Genomic DNA, 20,033 nt, shown 5'->3' on the forward strand with positions numbered 1-20,033 from the left:
AAGCAGATGTGGCGCACGATGGTTGGAGAGGTGGGGGGAGGAAAGGGGAGGCTGGACCGCCAGCCAGACAGGGGGGAAGGGAGGGGAGTGAGCTAGAGAGGGAGGCAGGAGGCCAGGGCCCGCCCCACACAGCCACTCTTGCGCCTCTGAACGGCCACAGGGGTAAAGTCCTGTCACCCCCAGGATCCAGTCATTGGGGAAAACGGATAAGGAGACCAGAAGAGGGCCAGCGGGGGGGAGGGGGCGGAGGCCCAGGAAGCAGCATCTGAGAGGGGCAGGGACCAGGCGCAGGAGGCCCGGGGGCACCGAGAACAAACTCCCCTCAGAGGTGGAGGAGAGGAGAGCGGAAGGAACCGAGGGAGGGACAGACGGGAGCCTGAGGCGGGAGGAGGAGGGGGAGAGGGGTCAGGCCAGGAGGCCAAGGAGGAGGCGTGTGGCTGGGGGCTGCTGGCAGGAAGCTGGGGACAGGACCCGACCTCGGAGCCGCGGGCATCCCCGCTCCAGGCAGAGGCGCCAGTGACCAGGCGGGATGTGCCTCTGAGGGCCACGGCCAAGCGCCCCACCATGGCCCCCAGGACCCTCTGGAGCTGCTACCTCTGTTGCCTGCTGACCACAGCCGTGGGGGCAGCTAGCTACCCCCCTCGCGGGTACAGCCTCTACACAGGGAACGGTGGGGCCCTCAGCCCTGGGGGGCCCCAGGCCCAGAGCGCCCCTCGGCCTGCCAGCCGCCACAGGTAAGTGTCTGGTGAAGAGGGTCCCAGCCCAAGGCTGATGGTAGGTGGGAGGGTGGGTCAGAAGCGGGTATCGAGGCCCCCACTTTGGCTACTCTCCTGGGCTGTCTCCCCAATGCAGGGAAGAGAGGGAGAGGAGGCCCATCCATCAGATGGCTCCTCACGAGCCCACCTTCCTGCTGGGCGTTTCCATGCCCCCCCCCCCCCCGCCCCCAATAGATAGGTCCTCTTGTCTAACCTCAGGGGGATCAGCTCCCTCGGCCTCCCCATGGGACCTGGAGTTAGGTGTCCAGGGAGACGACCTGAGGGGCCTGGCCGGGCCTTCCTGCCCTGCGTGCCAGCCTGGGGTGCCAGCCTGGGGTGCCAGCCTGGGGTCCCCGGGCAGCCAGAGGACCTTCCTAGGGCTGCCTCAGCGCCTCCAGGGACCCATGATCCTGACACGCTTTTGCTCTGCTCCTTTCGGCCTCTCCAGCCGACACAGATCCGAGGCCAGCAAACCCCCTGAGGGACAGGGCTCATCAATGGCTTATTCTCTGCTTAACCCTGAGCTGGACCCCTGCCTGCCGGGGCCTCTCCCCTGAGGGGTGGGTGGAAGCCAGCATCCTGGGAATCACCAGAGGGCCCCAGCCAGCCCGCTCGCACAGGCCACGCCACGCTGGAGACTGAGACAGAAAAGGGACATGAATGAATGGGAGAATCCAGAGGCTCCCCAGGACCCCCCGCCCCAGCCGTGAGGCTCGACTTCTCCTAGCTGTGGTTTTCCATTCTGCGCCTCCTCTCCTGTCTTGAAAAGTCTTTATCGGCTCCGGGGCGGACAGGAAGGCGTGGGGGAGCTGGCCCTGCCAGAGCCCCGCTCCCACTGGTCCCCCAGGGCCCTTCATCCTTGGACCCTCCCTCAGGCCCTCTGGTGGCCCTGGGCCCCCCTTCAGGGTGCGTGTCCCTGGCTCTTGGGCCCACGTGGGGTTGTGCCTGCAGGAACTGGTGTGCCTTCGTGGTGACTCGGACAGTGAGCTGTGTGCTGGAGGATGGAGTAGAGACCTTCGTCAAGCCCGACTACCAGCCCTGTGGCTGGGGCCAGCCCCAGTGTCCCCGCAGCATCATGTGAGCCAGCGCTGGGGAGTGGGTGCTTGGTGGGGGCCGGGCCAGGACAGCACTGGGGCGGCCAACTCCGGGAATGTGTACCAAGCAGGTAGCAAGGGGCAGGACCAGGGGCTTCAGTCAGAGCCATTCTGAGGAGATGCTGCGGCAGCCGTTGGCTGGTGGGCACACTTAACTAGAGCCCTCTGCCGGCCCCTAACTGCCTCCTCCGGGCTGGTCATGCTCAAGGAGAGGCGTTCAAGGCTCCAGCACAGGACGGCGGAGGAAGAACAGCGATTTGGCCCTTGGCCAACCGGCTAGCTGACAGCTGTCAGCTGAGCAAGACCACATGCTGAACGGTGAGGGGGACCCAGCCTGAGGCACAGGCCTTGCCCCCCAGCAGCTGCCCATCTCTGAGGACAGGGGCCACGGTCACTGACGGTGCAGGGAGGAGTAAAGAGCCCTCCCTCCACCTCTCCCAGGTACCGCAGCTTCCTCCGTCCTCGCTACCGCGTGGCCTACAAAACAGTGACGGATATGGAGTGGAGGTGCTGTCAGGGATACGGGGGCGATGACTGTGCTGAGAATCCTGCCCCAGTGCTGGGTCCTGCCCCGACCACACCACGCCCCCGGCCACGGCCTGGCCGCCCCAACCTCTCTGGCTCCAGTGCAGGAAGCCACCTGAGTGGACTAGGGGGGGAAGGTGAGTAGGGGAGCCCTGGTGGAGAAATGGTGCTGGGCAGAAGATGTGGGACCAGGCTGCTGAGGGAAACCCCCATGTCCCAAGTCAGAAAAAGGGGACAGAAAAGAGTTAATGGGATCTCTGAGATTCCCTGTCCATGTGTGTGCGTGCATTTGCATGTGTATGCGTGTGTGTGTGTGTGTGTGTGTGTACACCAGACAGAGATGGAGAGATTGAGAGGGACCAGAGAAAAAGGAGGCAGAGAAAGTGAATGTGCTTACACATGCCCACATGTGGCCAGGATACTTCCTAGTTGGGAACAGCTGCGGGAAGAAGGGGGAATTCCTTCAGAAGCTTGGTCCAAGGGGATAGACTGTTGAGACTACAAGTCCCAGCATGCACTGCAACCAACTACAGGTCCCAGGCCCCGCCCTGGCCTCTGGAGACTGCAGGTCCCAGAATGCAGCGGTCCCTGTTGCTTTCCCTCCCCAGTGTGCTGGGCCCTGCGGATGTGCTGTGTTTGCTTGCCAGGGAGCAAGCCATGTTGTAATTATGGAAACAGGAACTTCTGGCTGACTCTCCCCTCATCCAGCCAGAGCCCCCAGAGGCTTGCCACAGAGCCTCATTTGTCTCCTGTGGTGGTGTGGAGAGGTGCTGCCCAGGAGTGGCCGCTGTCCTGCAGTCCACAGAGCCTCCCCACATTCCCACTTCACTTCCCTGGGAGTGGCAGTGTCATACGTTTCACAGATAAGGAAACCGTTTCCGTAAAGTTAAGAGGCCCTCCGGACAGTGAAAGGACATGGGCTGGGTGGTCAGACGGATGAGACCTGGGTTTGAAACTTGGCTCTGCCACTTATTTAACTTATAATCCATGGCCCAAATACTTAGGCTCTCTGGTCCTCTGTTTCCCACTCTACAAAATGGGAAGAGCTAATGGTAGCTGCCCAATGGAGTGTTGTAAGGGGGAAAGATCTGGCCTTGAGCATTCAGTGAATGAGAGTTTCTGTCTTTTCTTGCTCAAATCACCCCGCTAAGCCATAGTCAAACCGGTTAGGACCTCTGACCTCTTGTTGGAGTTGGACCTAGGAGGTAGGCACTGAGTCCAGGCCCTCTGCCTTATGTCTTCTCCTCTCTGCCAGGTCCCGGGGAGTCAGAGAAGGTGCAGCAGCTGGAGGAGCAGGTACAGAGCCTGACAAAGGAGCTGCAGGGCCTTCGAGGTGTCCTGCAGGGACTGAGTGGGCGCCTGGTGGAGGATGTCCAGAAGGCTGTGGAGACGGCCTTTAATGGGAGGCAGCAGCCAGCAGACGCAGCTGCCCGCCCTGGTGTGCACGAAACCCTCCACGAGATCCAGCAGCAGCTGCAGCAACTGGACAAGCGTGTCTCCACCCACGACCAGGAGCTGGGCCGTCTCGACAACCATCACGGTGGTGGCGGCGGTGGTGGCGGCAGCGGCAGAGCCCTGGACCTGGCCCCAGCCGCTCCCGGCCCCAGCGAGGACCTGCTGCGGGAGCTGGAGCAGCGGCTGCAGGAGTCCTGCTCCGTGTGCCTGGCCGGGCTCGACGGCTTCCGCCGGCAGCAGCAGGAGGACAGGGAGCGGCTGCGAAGGCTGGAGAAGCTCCTGGAGGAGCGGCAGCGGCAGGCCGTGGGCCGCAGGCCCCCGCAGGAGTGCTGCCCGCCGGAGCTGGGCCGGCGACTGGCAGAGCTGGAGCGGAGGCTAGAGGTCGTGGCCGGCTCCGTGACCGTGCTGAGTGGGCGGAGAGGCGCGGAGCTGGGAGGTGCAGCGGGGCAGGGGGGCCATCCCCCAGGCTACACCAGCTTAGCCTCCCGCCTCTCCCGCCTGGAAGACCGGTTCAACTCTACCCTGGGTCCCTCGCAGGAGCAGGAGGAGGGCCGGCCTGGGCGTCCTGGGGGACTGAGCCACTGGCTGCCTGCTGCCCGGGGCCGGTTAGAGAAGCTGGAGGGGCTGCTGGCCAACGTGAGCAAGGAGGCGGGTGGGCGGCTGGACCTGCTGGAAGAGCAGGTGGCAGGGGCCGTGCAGGCCTGCGGGCAGCTCTGCTCCGGGGCCCTGGGGGAGAAGGACTCCCAGGTCGGTGAGACCCTCAGTGCCTTGGAGCGCAGGGTGCTGGACGGCGAGGGGCAGCTGCGGCTGGTCATCTCCGGCCTGCACAAGGTGGGAGCAGCCGGGGAGACACGGCAGGCCACGCTGGAAGGGCTGCAAGGGGTCGTGGGCCGGCTCCAGGGTCGTGTCGATGCTCAGGATGAGACAGCTGCAGAGCTCACACTCCGGCTGAATCTCACCGCTGCGCGGCTGGGCCAGCTAGAGGGTCTGCTGCAGGCCCGTGGCGATGAGGGCTGCGGGGCCTGCGGTGGGGTCCAGGAGGAGCTGGGCCGCCTTCGGGATGGTGTGGAGCGCTGCTCCTGCCCCCTGCTGCCTCCGCGGGGCCCGGGGGCCGGCCCGGGTGTTGGGGGGCCGAGCCGGGGGCCCCTGGATGGCTTCAGCGTGTTCGGGGGCAGCTCAGGCTCAGCGCTCCAGGCCCTGCAAGGAGAGCTTTCCGAAGTCATCCTCACCGTCAGCTCCTTCAACGACTCCCTGCATGAGCTCCAGGCCACGGTGGAGGGCCAGGGCGCTGATCTGGCCGACCTGGGAGCCACCAAGGACCGCATCATCTCCGAGATCAACAGGCTGCAGCAGGAGGCCACAGAGCATGTTATGGAGAGCGAGGAGCGCTTCCGAGGCCTGGAGGAGGGACAGGCGCAGGCCGGCCGGTGCCCCAGCCTGGAGGGGCGGTTGGGCCGTCTGGAGGGAGTCTGTGAGCGGTTGGACACGGTGGCCGGGGGACTGCAGGGCCTACGTGAGGGCCTTTCCAGGCATGTGGCTGGGCTCTGGGCTGGGCTACGGGAAGCCAACGGCACCAGCCAGACCCAGGCAGCCCTGCTGGAGAAGCTGCTGGGGGGGCAGGCGGGCCTGGGCAGGCGGCTCGGTGCCCTGAACAGCTCACTGCTGCTCCTGGAGGACCGGCTCCACCAGCTCGGCCTGAGGGACCTCACCGGTGAGGGGGCAAGAGGAGGCCTGGGGTGTGGGGGGGCCCCTTTCGAGCTCTTTCTCCCTCCCTCACAACAGCCCAGCCTTAACCCCGTCTACTTGTTCTTTGCTCTGCTCAGCAGCATGAATTGCAGACCCAACCCTGTCCCAAGGGTTGATTTATCCACGAGAGGATCCCAGGCCCCAGCTCCCCGCCTTCCCCTGGCAGCTCAGGCGGGGCTGTGGGTGGGGGTGGGGTGCTGCTCTGCCAGCCAGGCATCCAGCCTGGGCAGCGAGGGGTCCCATCACCCTGCCCGTGGAACCATCACCCTCTTTGTCTTTTGGAAATCCCTTTTATGGCTCGCCTACAACAAACCTTTGTCACTGTAGGGCCTGCAGGTGAAGCTGGGCCCCCAGGGCCTCCGGGAGTACAGGGACCCCCAGGCCCTGCCGGGCCCCCAGGCCCTCCAGGCAAAGATGGACAGAAGGGGCCCATTGGGCCACCAGGTATGTGGGCTGAGATCCTTGAGCAGCAGGGTTACCACCCCTCTGGGCAGCCCCAGGCTTGACATGCCCCTTTGAACTGGACAGGGAAGTGGGGAAAGGGATGAGGGATGGGGTCCCAGATGGCTGACAGTGATTAGGAAGGTGACCAGGACCTGGGATAGGCACTGTGTTGGCTGATTGGATATGGTGGCTCACTGCTGAACTGAAGACCAAGGTTGAGCCTACAAGGGTTGAGTTGGGTGTGAAAGGCTAAAGGCATAGGCCCAGCAGTTGACAGCATGGACCTATTCCTCCTTTCCTTGGTACCCCCATTCCTGCTTGGAAGTCTGTACAGCACCTAGCACAGCCGGACAGACTCAGCAGATGTTTGCTGAAGACTTAGAGACACTCTCTCTCTCTTTTTCCTCCTCTCACAGGTCCCCAAGGTGAACAAGGTAAGTTCTCTCCGTTGAGGCTGGAGGGAGGGGAACTGAACTAGGGGTTGGAGGATGGAAGACCCCAGGGAGCCCGGGGGTAGAGACTCCAGAGGGGAAGGAAGTGGCCGGGCAGCTCTGCACTGAGCATCTACTCTGACACCCACCCTCCCCCCACGCAGGAGAGGAGGGGGCACCAGCAGCCCCCGTGCCCCGGGTGGCCTTTTCAGCTGCCCTGAGCTTGCCCAGGTCTGAGCCAGGCACAGTGCCCTTCGACAGAGTCCTGCTCAATGATGGGGACTTCTATGATCCAGAAACCGGTAAGCCGGGTAGGGGGCTGGCTGGGCCCAGGGAGGAGGGGAGGGGGGGCAGTAGAGAGGTTATGCAGTGATTCCCTCATTCCCCCTCTTCAGACAAGGTGGATCTCTCCCTGCTCCTGTTGGGGAGAGTCCTCGTCTTCCCTTCATCTGTCCATTTTCACCACAGCTTGGGCTGACTGCTGGGGTGGCGTGGGGAGGGGAGGAGTCATTAGTTCAACAGCTTTTTTTTTGGGGGGGGGGGTGCAGCTCATGCCCAGGCACTGTTTTGAGTGCTGGGGGTGCGGTGATGAACACAACACCAGATCTGCCCTCGTGGCGCTTACAGTCTTGTGGGGGGAGCGGTGAAAAGACGCAGCAGGCCCCTCCCGAGTCCTGGAGCTCTGGGTCCGGAAGCCTCGCGGGCCCCTGCCACCTGCTCCTCCTGACTGCCATCCTGTCCCCAGGCGTGTTCACGGCGCCGCTGGCTGGACGCTACTTGCTGAGCGCCGTGCTGACCGGGCACCGGCACGAAAAGGTGGAGGCGGTCCTGTCCCGCTCCAACCTGGGCGTGGCGCGCATAGACTCCGGCGGCTACGAGCCTGAGGGCCTGGAGAACAAGCCGGTGGCCGAGAGCCAGCCCAGCCCGGGCGCCCTGGGCGTCTTCAGCCTCATCCTGCCGCTGCAGGCGGGGGACACGGTCTGCATCGACCTGGTCATGGGGCAGCTGGCGCACTCGGAGGAGCCGCTCACCATGTTCAGCGGAGCCCTGCTCTACGGGGACCTGGACCTGGAGCTGGAACAGGCGTAGGCAGGGGGCCCGGCCCGACCGGCCTGAAGAGTCTGTGCCGCCAAAGAGCCATGGGGGGGAGGGGGGGCGGGCACTCCAGCCCCAGGTGCATCGCAGTCTCCAGACCCGACGACGCGGCAGAGGTGCCCCGAGCAGCCTCCTCCCTGCAAACGGAGCGCATCAGGTGGGGTCTCCGGAGTCCCCTCGTCCAGACTTTGAGCCCGATCGCTGTCCCCCGCAGGCCCCGGACTGCGGAGGAGCGGGCCCTGGACCCTGGAAGCTCCCCCAGCGGCTTCTAGGCCGATCCCCCGGGTTCCAGGGCCCTCCCGAGGCGCTCCGCCAGCCACCGCCATACTAAACTATTCAGGAATAAAGACATTTGGTTTTTATAAAAAAACAGAACAAAACAAAACACACCGTCTGCTTCAGTCTGTTCGGGGGTACATGGGAGCACTCAGCGCTCTGCGCGGGGCAGCTCCGCCCGCACTGGCGATGGACGCGTGGGCGGTGGTCTGCGTCTGCGGCTCCGAGCCCCAGCAGGACCCTCTTCCCGGTCCCGCCCGTCTCGCCGGCGTCCGCCAGGGGGCGCTGAGCGCCACTTCTCGTCACGTGACCAGCGCGGCGCACCTGGCGGCCCCCGGGCGGAGGCGGGGCGCCGGGGTGCAGCGCCGCTTCGGCTTAGCGGGACGGGCCGCCGCCGCGAGGCCGGCTCCCACCCGCGGATCTAGCGGGCGGAGCGGCCGCGGCTGGTGCAGGAGAGGGCGGGGCCAGGGCACCTGTTCACGGGCTTGCCCGGCCGTGCTTTAGGGAGGTTTGCAACAGCTCCGAGTCCGTCTGACCAATGAAGGAACGGAGGCCGAGAAGTGGGGGTGTTGCCATCCGCGGGGCCACGCAGCCCGCTAAAGCGAGGCCGGGGACCCGGACCTCGGAGCCTGCGCTCCCAGGACCGCTCGGGTCGGTGGGCGTGGGGAGCAAGGGCCCCGCGGCGCTCTTTGCCCGACGCTGCCCGCCCGCGGCTGCGGGAGGCTCCCTGGAGGCGGAGCCCGGGACGCGGAGGCGGAGCCCGGGCAGCCTCGGGGAGCGGGGACCCAATCCTCCGGCTTAAAACCCCGAGCCCGGGACGCACCCCTGCACCCCGGCGGGCGGAAAGCTGCGTGAGCGGCCTCATGGGAGAGAAGCAGATCCTGTGCGTGGGGCTAGTGGTGCTGGACATCATCAATGTGGTGGACAAGTACCCGGAGGAGGACGCGGACAGCAGGTAGGGGCGCTCGGGCCCCTCAGAGAGCCCAGGGGCCGCTGCAGCCCCGCGTGGGTGCCCGGAGGCCAAGACCACAGGGGTGGGGCTGTGCGAGTGCAGCCTCAGGAGCCGGTGCCCCGCGCCCTCGGTCCGGGGCCTGGGGAAAGGACTGAGTCCCTTAGTAACAAGACGCGGGCTCCAGAGAGCAGTGTGCTCACCAACTCCCATTTCAACCCCGGACTGACAGGCGTGATTATCCCCATTTTACCCGCAAGCAGGTAGAGACTCAGAGAGGAAGTGATTTGTCCAAGGGCACGCAGCTGGTCCGGTGCAGGGCCAGTATTTATTATTATTATTATTATTATTATTATTTTAACAACAATATCTATGCCCTTGCCTCTCACTAGCATTTACTTCTTTTTAAAAAATTTTTTTTCTTTATTGATTAAGGTATTACATGTGCCATTACCCCCCACTGCCCCCCAACCAGCATTTACTTCTAATTTATTTACCACATATATATCTCATCTATTTCTTAAAAAAAACAAAAACTATTGTTGAAAGTATTACATATGTCCCCTCCCCCCATTGACTCCCTCCAGCCCGCCCCCCCTCCCCCGCCTTCACCCCTCTATCATCTATTTCTTTAAAGAAATTGAGGGAGCTTACAATATGTATGGTTAGTGAGGCTGGTCAGGAACACAAAGTATTTGAGCTTCACTATAGCTCAGGGCTTGCTGGCCCTGGCGGGCCCGTTGGAGGTGCTGTGGGTTATGGATGGCGTGGGTTCATGTGCCAGGACAGACTCTTCCCCGGTGTTACATTCCCCAAGGACTTTACCAGGAGTCCTTTTTACAAAAGTCCGTGGGAAACACCCTTCTCGCAGGTCTGGTGGAAGTCCAAGAGTCATCTGTTGGTTCTTGTATTTACTCTTGATAAGAACGACACCGTTACACCGCAATCCCAGGAAAGCATTCCGAGGGCGGGATACAGGGCTTTCTCTTGGGGCGGCCCAGTGCTTGGGACTCGGGGAAGAATTGCTCCTTGGCTCTCAGTTGTCTCAGCCACCAACTGGATAAAAGGCCAAGGTTGAGCCCAGCAAGACACGCCCGTCTGAGAGCCATGGGGCTCATGGAGCCGAGAGGCAGGGCATTCCTCAGGCCTTGGGCCCGTCCAGCACTGTTGGACCACAGCAGCCCAGGGGAAGTGTGGAGAGATCAGCCAGATCCTTTCTTTGTGGATGTGGAGGAATTAGATGGTTTTTGTGAGGCCGTGTGCTTAATGAGTGGCAGCGCGGTGGCCACTCCCAAGCCTCCTGACTCCGAGTCTAGTGCTCCAGCCCTTGTTCAGCACAGTCCTCTCCCCCCCCCCCCCCCCCCCGGCCCCAGCACAGTCCTTCCTTGTGCTCCCTGTCCCACTGGAGCTGGCCCTTAGCTTTGGCTGCTCCGTTTGCCAGGGCTTAGAGCCTCTTGCCAGGGGTGCAGGGGCCGTGGGGGAGAGGCTCAAGGGTGTGCCTGCCTAGCGAGGTGGCCCCCGGACTGGGGCTGGTTCCGAAGGCAGGAATACAGTGAGTGAGGGCCTCTCTGAACACCTTTCCCGGGCTCTCCAAGCCCCTTGCTCGTGAGGGTGTGCCTCCCTCCCCCTCACGCCCTTGGCTCTGCTGCCCCGCAGAGCACTTTGGCTGTGCTCAGGGCCGCTCTCCGGTGCCCCCATCCCACCCGGCCCGGCTCTTCCACTCCGTGGTGCCTCCCAGGTGAGCAAGCCTGAGTGGGACCCAGTCCTTCCCCTGAGGAATGCCCTGCCTCGCCGAGGCCAGGCCGAGAAGAGCCTTCCAGAGGGCGTCCTCCTGGTCAGCAGATCCTTTCTGAACGTGAGGGTGGGCATCGGTGTGACCTTGAAGGGTGTCCACAGAGCAAAACTGCATCGTCTTCCTCCGAAAACTCCTCCAAGGTGGGGCCTCACTGCTCTTCATTAAAAAACACGGAGCGCATCGCCGTGGTGTGGGAGTCAGGAGTAACTGGGTGTGATTTGGAGCAAAGCGGATTCCCCTCGGCTCCTCTCTTCTCGGCTTGCAGGTTTCTCTGAAGGTCACAGCTGGAGAAAGGGGTGACCCTTTACAAATGAGTCCCCTTCCTAATGCGATCCTTTTCCCAAGGCTGGAGGGAAGTTCAGGGTGAAGTTTTGTGTACAGATACACCTTTGTCTGAAAATTCTGCTGCATTCGTTTCCCTTCGCCAGTGATTCTTTGGTTCTTGGCTCACAGTTATTATTATTATTTGGAACTGGGAGAATAGGAGTCGCAGCCTGCACCGCTTACTTCACAGTATTATTGGAGCACAACTGAGAAATCATTAAAGCTTTTTGACTATTATGCATGCTATCCTTTTTGTTCTTGGTGATGACAGTGAAGTTATACAGGTGTGTTTTGAGTTAGTTTCCTTTTTTTACTATATATAAATACTTATATATATAAGTATCAATATATATAATTGATTTCAGAGAGGAAGGGAGAGGGAGAGAGAAACAGAAACATCAATGATGAGAGAGAACCATTGATCGGCTGCCTCCCACACACCCCACACTGGGGATCGAGCCTGCAACCCAGGCATGTGACCTTTACCAGAATTGAACATAGGACCCTTCAGTCCACAGGCTGATGCTCTGTCCACTAAGCCAAACCGGCTAGGGCGAGTTAGTTTCCTCTTGTTAGACTTTCAGTAAAGATGGAGAAAAAAATAAAGGACAAAAAGGTAACTGCGTGAGGTGATGAATGTGGTTATCATTTCACAATGTGTGTGTATATCAAATCACATTGTGCTTCTTAAACTTACAACTTGTTAAATGCAGCTACATTTCAATAACGCTGGAAAAGGGAAAACAAAACAAAAATAACAGAGGAATAACTGGTCTTCGCCCAATTATCTTTTAACTTTTGACATCCTAGCAGTTAGCTCTCCTCCTCTTAGATGATCACAGTGTCCAGGTTTGCTTCCTGTCTTAGTTTAACCCGAGTTATTATTGAAGCGGCTCTACTAACACAGGAGCAGGCAGTAAATGTAAAACCTTTGGGAAGTGGCACTTCAGTTATCCAGCTCTTAAGAGGAGGGGTAAGGTATAGCAGCTGTACTGGGGGGGGCATTATAACTGGGGAGGAGCTAACCCAGCGAGAGTGGAACCCTCAAATTGTAATGGACCTGAGTGCGTGGTTTCCTGATGTCCTAAGAATAGGTGGAAGGTAGAAATTAATTGCCCTGACCAGGGATCGAACCCGCAGCCTTGGTGCATCGAGGTGATACTCTGAGCTACCCGGCCGGGGGCTGGCCTGGGTGCTCTCTGAGGGAGTTCTCCTAGCTATGACATTCCGCGGGCCCTGCCCAGGGCACTGTGGTCAGCCCTGGTCACCCCAGGATGAGCCTGCTGAAGCTGCGGGGACCCTCCTTGTGTTTTACAGGTGCTTGTCCCAGCGATGGCAGCGTGGAGGCAACGCATCCAACTCCTGCACCGTGCTCTCCCTGCTCGGCGCCCCCTGTGCCTTCATGGGCTCCCTGGCCCCGGGCCACGTTGCTGAGTGAGTTGAGGAGGGAGCAGGGGCGGCCTGCCCACAGAGGGAAGGGGAATCGCAGTCCTAACCCTGGACGGGTGGGCTATAAGCCGTGGTTTGTGGCCACCAGCCACGGGTGGGAGCGGGTGGGAGGGCCGGAGTGGAGTACCAGCTTCCCGGAGCCTCCTTGGTGTGTCTTCGCTGCTGCTCAGGTGTTAACGCTGCTCCTGTGAGAGGTTTCCTTCCCACAGCCTGGTTCCTGGGCCAGTCGCTGGAGTCTGCTTCCGCTTCCCCGCCTTCCCCTTCCTTGCCCCCCACAGACTGCGGTGGTGTGCCTTTGCCCTGCCTAAATCCCTCACCCTGGCTGTGCTTGAGGCAGAAGGCAGTTAGGGACCTGCTGTGCCCATCCTCCCTCAGGCTTGTCCATCATCCACGGTCCAAGGGTCCAGGCTCACAGGTTCTCTCCCAGTTGAGGGGGCAGGACCAGTGCTCACGTCCCCGTTGTTCTCTGAAGCAGCAAGAGCTCCCTGACCCGGGATACCCTGAAGCCACGGGGTAAAGCCGGGCCCAGACCCCCGCCTCCCGGCTCCTCGGCTGTGAGGCTGCCGTCCGTGAGCGGCCCACGCGCACTCCGTGTTGGCTGCTGCAGGGACCGAGAGTCCTTTGACCCCTGGCACTGCCGACGCAGCACGCGTTTATCAGGAGGTGAGGCCCACACTTTGCCCGCTGCGGGCACGGGGCAGGCTCCGGGCTGCTGGCCTGTGAAGCCGAGCCCTTTGAACCCGGGGTTAGGGGGACCTGCTGCACGCGCCCAGCCCCCTGAGCCACAGCCAGGTTCCTTTCCTTGGTGAACTGGCACGGAGCGAATTGGGGCGAGAGCCTGCCCTGTGAGGTGGGACGGAGGGACCCGGAGCCAACAGCGGGTCACTTATTAACCCTCTTCAGCAGCTGCCTCCACCCCCCCCCCCGGCCCCCCCCCCCCCCCCCCCCCCCAGTTAGAGGCAAGACCGGCTCTTGCTTAGAGTCGTGGACCCACCTGTATGTAGCAATCGCGCTGATGGCGGGCCATTCCCAATTCTCTCCATGTGTTCCACAAACATGGAACGAGCACCTGCCACGTGCCAGGCACTGGGTACAAAAAGTGATTTGGCAAACCAGACCATATTTCTTATGCTGTGGAAAAGCTACTACTTAAAGGGCCCTTGGGGTCTGAGACAAGGATCAATGTGCTGACCTGCTGTGTGAATCACATGCCCTTGAGCCGGCTCCAGCTCCTGGCGGCCCTGTGAGTGAGCGATGTCCACAGTGTCCTGTCCTCACCAGCCCTGCCCAGCCCCTGTGGCTTCTCTTAGGGAGCCCGTCCATCTCAGATTTGCTCTTCCTCTCTCCCCGCTGCCTTCTATCTCTCCCAGCATTATTGTCTTTTCACCTTCACACACACCTGTACTGGCCAGCTCGGTGTTGCCAGAAATGGGGTCCAGCCTCAGTGAGAAAAGCCAGGATGATGGCTGGGCGACTGGCATAAGTGCCAGCTCCTGGGCACAGCACTGCCTTTTCAGAGCGGGCCGGGGAGGTGCCGTCTCCCTGAGGGGCTGCCCCCGACTCACTCTGATTGGAGGGGATTCTGGGTCAGAGTCCTGAACCAGGCCCAGAGGGGGGGCCATCCGGCACTGGGAGCTGCTCACTGCCCGGGAGGACTGGCTTCGCTGCAAGGGGAGAGGGCAGTGAGCGGCTCCCCAAGCCCCAGCTTCCTCGGGGGCGTAGTGGAGGCCGGTGTAGAAGGCGAGGCCTCCCTGTGGGCCTGGAAGGGACTTCAGAGAGAAGAGAGCCACGAGGACCTGTGCAGAGGGCGGGGGGAGCGGGGGGGGGGGGCAAAGTCTCACCGTGGTAATGATTAATGCTGCCTGGGCTTTGCATGAAGCAGCCACGGTGCCCTCCCCTGCTTGCTGCAGACAGGGCAGTGCTGTGGGCCCCACGTCTACCCGGGAACTTGAGGAGTGCGAGCAGATCCTTTCCAGCTCGATCAGGACCTAAAAGAATGTCCCTTAGTGTGTTTCTCACCGAGCTCCAGCCCATGCATTCCTGCCTCTCCCGCCTCCTTGCACAGCCCGACAGACAGCCGGCGATTTCTAGTTCCCTCCTGGCCCCCTCTGCTTGCACCCTGGGTCCTCCCGGCCCCCAAACCTTGTCAACTGCACCTCCCCCGGGTTCCTCCGCCGGCAGTTTTGTCCTGGACGACCTCCGCCGCTATTCCGTGGACCTCCACTACACGGTCTTTCAGACCACGGGCTCCGTGCCCATCTCCACAGTCATCGTTAACGAGACCAGTGGCAGCCGCACGATCCTACATGCCCACAGGTTTGTACACCGTCTGCGCCTCGCCAGCTGCCGCCGCCATCGCTGAACTCGCAGAACAGGGCCTTCTCTTGCAGGGGCACCCAGCACGCACGTGCTCCAGCACCTCCCCACCCCCGGGGAAGGTCCAGGCCCCTTCTAGGCTCTAATTGGTGTCTCCTTGCCCTTCCCTTGGCCCGGGCTCCATCCCAAGTTTCCTGGTGGCTGACTTCAGGCAGCGGGGTGTGGACGTGTCTCAGGTGGCCTGGCAGAGCCGGGGAGAGACCCCATGCTCTTGCTGCATCGTCAACAACTCCAATGGCTCCCGCACCATTGTGCTCTATGACACGTAAGGCCCCTGGGCCGCGCCCTGCCACACCCACCAATCAGCTCCCTCCCTTGCTGCCACGGGCATCCCAATTGCCCACCCTCTGTGGCCCCTCTCTTTGCACCAGAAATTGTCCCTATGCCAAGCCGCTCAGTGATTTCTGAATTGTTTTCAATGAGGGGAGAAGTGAGGTGGGAAGGGGTGGGCTTTGCTCTGCTTGGCAACCTGGCCTTGGTCAGCACCAAGGATGGGCAGGCAGAATGCACAAAACGTAATTGGTGATGTGATTCCTCCATAATTAGCCAATCAGCAGCCCGGGTTTGGGAGTCGGGAAATTTTTCTGGGGGTAGAGGGATGGGAGATGTGATTCAAACCATCTTAAGCCCCGAGGGGACCTGGGGGGATTTCCAGGGTCAGCCGCAGAGTTGCCGGCCTGCAGCCGGGCACCAAGGAGCTGGGGTTTGGGTGTTCAGAAAAGATGAGGCCAGCATAATGAAGCCAGACCACACAGCACACACCATCCGCAGCCATTGATGAGGGGAGCATTGGGCCAGCAGATCAGGGTCATTGGATTTGCTAAAAACTGTGAAGAATCTCAGAGGTTTAGTTTACTGGGCACACAGTATGTGCCAGGGGCTATGTTAGGGATGAGATGGCCTAAACTCAGCTGCCCTGGGGTTCAGGCCCTCCCTACTGCCCAGCATGACCACTGCATCTAGAGAGGGACAGCCATCCTAGGACAAGCTTTATGGCCGGGGGTCCCTGGGCTCTGTGCGTCCCAGTGAATGAGTGGGTGGGCAACATTCACATGGGGCAATCCTAGTCATCTGCCCATTAAGCACCAATCTGTAGCAACTCTCATCAAGGACACAACATGGGTATTCCCAGGAAGGGAGGCAGAGAGCTCTGAGGAGAAATGTTTGTTGCCTCCTGGCCTCAGTCCAGGCATAGCCACACTTCATATTACCTGCAACCAACTGCAGCAGGCCTGTGAGGCTGGGGGGGTTTGGCCCCATTTACCGATGGGGAAGCAGCTTCCGAGAGGTGCGGGTGCCACAGCTAGCGAAGTGGATGAAGGCTTCATTCAGCTCCGGAATACAGAGAGGACAAGGCAGACCCTGTGGGGTGTCCACTCCTAAATTAGTCAAATATGAACTCATCCTCAAGCACTAAGCTTAACCACATGGTTGTGACTCGGAGCTGCCAAACTCCAGGCCGTGGTGCGGTCACTGCTGTGGTGCCAGAAGTGAGCTCCAAACAGAGGAGCCATGGCCTTTGTAGTTTCCCAGGGCACTGCATGCTGGGAGCGATGTGTGTGTGGCTGGCAAGGGGGGATTCTGGGAATTGTAGTCCTTGGTGCTCTTAGGGCATTCTGGGAGATGTGGTCTCCAAGGCACACAGAATTGGCTCCTTGACATATACTTCGGTTGAGTTTGCCCTTACATAATATCACAGCCCCCAACCCAGGAAGGGGCACCCTAGCAGACTGCCTGCAGTCGTCTGGATGGAGCCAAGTGGGGCGAGGAGTGGTTGTGAGTTGAGCTTGGGACAGGGTCAGTCCCGGAGCTGAGCCTCGGAAGCCTGTGCTGTAGATCCAGCCTCCTGCCATGCATCAGTCAGTGCCAGGCATAAGGACTCCAGCAGCCTGTTGGAGATCCTGGCCCTGGCCAGCCTCTCACCATGCCACGTCTTCTCTGTCCTTTCCATCTTGTGACGTAGGAATCTGCCAGATGTCTCTGCTGTGGACTTTGAGAAGGTTGATCTGACTCGGTTCAAGTGGATCCACATTGAGGCAAGCTCTGCCCTACCTGTGTTTTGAAGGGCTCAACCTGCCGCCCCTCCTCATGTTTTGCCTCCTTCTTGGTTTCTTTGAACCATGAAGTGCCTTAGAGATGAATAAACCTGACACCACCACCCCCCCCCCCCAATCCCCTTTCCATCCTACTTTATGTTTCTAGGTAGAAAACTAAGGCCCACAAAGATTGGGTGACTTACTCAAGACCACACAGTAGGTTGTAGGCATCAGAAGCAGGATGCTGGCTCCAGGCAAAGTCCCGTGCTCTCTGTGCTGCAGGCCGCCCTGCCTCCTCCACACCGGCCGGAGCCTGACCCTTTACCTCCCTCCCAAATGAAGGGAACTAGAATCTTCATTGCAAGAGAGGTTTTGGAGTCTGGGTGGGAGGGAACCCCAAGAAGCCCCGAGTTCTCATCCTAGTCCTGTCAGTAACTTATTGCAGGTCCTTAGGGAAGTCTCTTTTATGCTTTAGTCTCTTCATCTATGAAATGGAGGGACTGGTCGGTCAGGTCTCTAAGGTCCGCGATAGCTCTGGGGTTTTTAGACTGGGAATGGGGTTCCCAGGCCACTCTACGCCCTCGCCCAGAGTTTCAGCAGGAAGGGATGCCTAAGCCAGCGTGGCCGGGCACTCCCCAGCAGGTCCTGAGCTGCCCTGCTCCGCTCCAGGGCCGGAACGCGTCGGAGCAGGTGAAGATGCTGCAGCGGATCGAGCAGCACAATGCCAGGCAGCCTCCGGGGCAGAGGGTCCGGGTGTCCGTGGAGGTGGAGAAGCCCCGGGAGGAGCTGTTCCAGCTGTTCGGCTATGGAGACGTGGTAAGCGTCCCAGGCCGCTTCTTGCCGCATCCAGCTAACTTGGTTCTTGAAAGGAGCCTGAGAAGGCCCTTGTCCGGTCCGCCGTGCCTGGACCAGCTAGCTCCTCATGGCCCGCTGGTGTTGGCAGGAGGGGGACAGAGCAGAGGCCCACCCCCAGCTTTGGGCTCTGGTGCAGGCCTCGGCTGTAGCCAAGGAAAGTTCCTGTACCCCAGGAGGTGCGTAGGTAGGAGGGGAGCCACATGGGCGTGGACAGGGCGAAGGCAGACAGCCTGAGGGCAAGCCTGTGTGGAAGCGTCTCCTCCCCGGGCCTCCTCAGTCTTTTCCTCTGTCCAATGAGGGGATCGGACTGTTTTCCCAGGTGTCCGCCAGCTCTGGGGTGGGTGACAGGCTGTAGGAGCCACTAGAGCAGTGGTTCTCCACCTCTCTAATGCCGCGACCCTTTAATACAGTTCCTCATGTTGTGGTGACCCCCAGCCATAACATTACTTTCGACCCTGCTAGCGGTTCTCAACCTGGGGGTCGCGACACACAGGTTGAGAACCGCTGCTGTAGAGCCTAAGACCATCGGAAAACACAGATATTTACATTACAATTCATAACAGTAGCAAAATTACAGTTATGAAGCAGCAACGAAAGTAATTTTATGGTTGGGGGTCACCACAACATGAGCAACTGTCTTAAAGGGTCACGGCATTAGAAAGGTTGAGAACCACTGCACTAGCGGGTGAGGGAGGATGGGAAGGGGACTTGCACACGTGGGTTTGAGCAGGGCGGGATGTAAATGGGATCGGGTTGACCATCTTAGCATCCTTGTGGGGGCTGGTTTGTCCTCAACCTTGGCTGCGGGTTAAAGGATGTGGATGCCTGAGCCCCCACCCCTGTTGGTTATTTGCTGGGTAAGGGTGGAGCTTGGGCTGAAGTATTTTTTACCAAAACTGTCTCTGGCAATTTTAAAAAAATATATTTTTATTGATTTGAGAGAGGGAGAGGGAGAGAGAGATAGAAACATCAGTGATGAGAGAGAATCATTGATCAGCTGCCTCCTGCATGCCCCCTACTGGGGACCGAGCCCGCAATTTAGGCATGTGCCCCTGACTGGAATTGAACCCCGGAACCCTTCAGTCCACAGGCCGACGCTCTATCCACTGAGCCACACCGGCTAGGGCGGCGATTCTAATGTGTGGTTCGTATGAGGCAACTTTTGAGGCCCTACTCCTTTGTTTTGAAGATAAAGAAACCAGACCTGGAGGGCATAGTTGACTGAGAAAAACAAACCCCAAACAAAGCTGCCCCGAGTTGGCGGTTTCACTTGGCAGTGGTAGATTTCACCCCAAGAGGGCGCTCCAGGCTCGCTTTGGGTTTCCAATTGGGAGGAAATTCATGGATCTTAGAACAAATAGACCAGGGCATGTGTCCTCATTACACAGGCCGTATCCTGGCATATCTTGAGCAAGCCTGAAAACGTGTCCCTGTGGGGCAGCGAAATGCTATTTTGGGGGTTGGGGTGGCCACGTGGGAGGAGCGGGGTCCGACTATGGGGGCAGTGCTAGGCTGCTGGTGGGAGTGACTGAGCTCGGACTAGAGTTAGGGTGATCGTCTCCCACGGTCCACAGGTGTTTGTCAGCAAAGATGTGGCCAAACACTTGGGGTTCCAGTCAGCGGTGGAGGCCCTGAGGGGCTTGTATAGCCGTGTGAGGAAAGGGTGAGCTGGGGGGCCCGGGAAGGGTGGGTGTGGGGCGTGGGTGAGCCTGGCCTCGGGTCTGCCCTGGGGAGAGGGAATGAGACTGGGGCCAGGGGTGGCTCACGCCCAGCTAAGTGGAGGGTCCGGCAGGGCGACGCTGGTGTGTGCCTGGGCCGAGAAGGGCGCCGACGCCCTGGGCCCGGACGGGCAGCTGCTCCACTCCGACGCTTTCCCGCCGCCCCGCGTGGTGGACACTCTGGGGGCCGGCGACACCTTCAACGCCTCTGTCATCTTCAGCCTGTCTCAAGGTGAGTCCCTGGGCAGAAGGCACCAGGCTGGGGCCGGGCCCTGCCCCGGCGGCCTGGCTGATCCGGCGGCTGGGCCCTCCCTCCAGGAAAGAGCATGCAGGAGGCGCTGAGGTTTGGCTGCCAGGTGGCCGGCAAGAAGTGTGGCCTGCAGGGCTTCGATGGCATCGTGTGAGGCCCGGTGGCAGCCGGCATCGGCTCACACCCCCGTAGGGGCCAGGATCCCTGGCTGCTGCCTTCTCCCCTCTGTCCAGCCTGGCCTCAGGGCTGCCCTGCTCCTGGGCAGATGCTGGCCGTGGGAGGGCTCTGCCTGCACCTGGGTCCTGCGTCTCACACCACAGAGCCACGGAGCAAATAAATCAATCTGCTCCCCAGCACCTGCTTCCGTCTGGCCGTCTGTCTGTCCCTGCCGTCCAAGCTGCTCTGGCTGGGGCTTCCCCCATTCTCCCAATTCGCCTCCCCACCCAAGCCCGAAGGAGGG

General features: G+C 60.7%; 2 protein-coding genes across 6 annotated transcripts; both read left to right on the forward strand.

The window, feature by feature from the left end:
- The first annotated feature begins 210 nt into the window (after positions 1-210).
- On the forward strand, positions 211-7,917 carry EMILIN1 (elastin microfibril interfacer 1). Its single transcript, XM_079792146.1, has 8 exons — positions 211-734; positions 1,707-1,832; positions 2,291-2,511; positions 3,630-5,540; positions 5,903-6,019; positions 6,436-6,453; positions 6,615-6,752; positions 7,196-7,917. The coding sequence occupies exons 1-8, from the start codon at positions 565-567 to the stop codon at positions 7,537-7,539; spliced, it is 3,045 nt and encodes a 1,014-aa protein (XP_079648272.1). The 5' UTR covers positions 211-564; the 3' UTR covers positions 7,540-7,917.
- Positions 7,918-8,185: 268 nt separating this feature from the next.
- Positions 8,186-20,022, forward strand: KHK (ketohexokinase). Of its 5 annotated transcripts, XM_079791521.1 has the most exons (9): positions 8,186-8,776; positions 12,207-12,323; positions 14,520-14,654; positions 14,845-14,979; positions 16,678-16,750; positions 17,420-17,566; positions 19,180-19,268; positions 19,398-19,555; positions 19,642-20,009. In XM_079791521.1, exons 1-9 carry the CDS (start codon positions 8,685-8,687, stop codon positions 19,725-19,727), a joined length of 1,032 nt encoding a protein of 343 aa, XP_079647647.1. In that variant the 5' UTR covers positions 8,186-8,684; the 3' UTR covers positions 19,728-20,009. The 5 variants fall into 5 exon arrangements, with proteins under 5 accessions (XP_079647647.1, XP_079647645.1, XP_079647644.1 ...); XM_079791519.1 differs by lacking the exon at positions 14,520-14,654 and having other exon boundaries at positions 19,642-20,022; XM_079791518.1 differs by lacking the exon at positions 14,845-14,979 and having other exon boundaries at positions 19,642-19,999.
- Positions 20,023-20,033: the final 11 nt, after the last annotated feature.

This window comes from Cnephaeus nilssonii (assembly GCF_951640355.1).
Source record: "Cnephaeus nilssonii genome assembly, chromosome: 15".
Taxonomy (NCBI): domain Eukaryota; kingdom Metazoa; phylum Chordata; class Mammalia; order Chiroptera; family Vespertilionidae; genus Cnephaeus; species Cnephaeus nilssonii.

Bases quoted from the DNA above. Each gene is read 5' to 3' on its own strand.
- EMILIN1 (XM_079792146.1), top strand. From the start codon at position 565: ATGGCCCCCAGGACCCTCTGGAGCTGCTACCTCTGTTGCCTGCTGACC. The intron at 5,541-5,902 runs GTGAGGGGGCAA...TTGTCACTGTAG, and splicing joins CGGCCTGAGGGACCTCACCG to GGCCTGCAGGTGAAGCTGGG. The intron at 6,753-7,195 runs GTAAGCCGGGTA...TCCTGTCCCCAG, and splicing joins CTTCTATGATCCAGAAACCG to GCGTGTTCACGGCGCCGCTG.
- KHK (XM_079791521.1), top strand. From the start codon at position 8,685: ATGGGAGAGAAGCAGATCCTGTGCGTGGGGCTAGTGGTGCTGGACATC. The intron at 14,655-14,844 runs GTTTGTACACCG...CTCCATCCCAAG, and splicing joins ACGATCCTACATGCCCACAG to TTTCCTGGTGGCTGACTTCA. The intron at 16,751-17,419 runs GCAAGCTCTGCC...GCTCCGCTCCAG, and splicing joins TCAAGTGGATCCACATTGAG to GGCCGGAACGCGTCGGAGCA.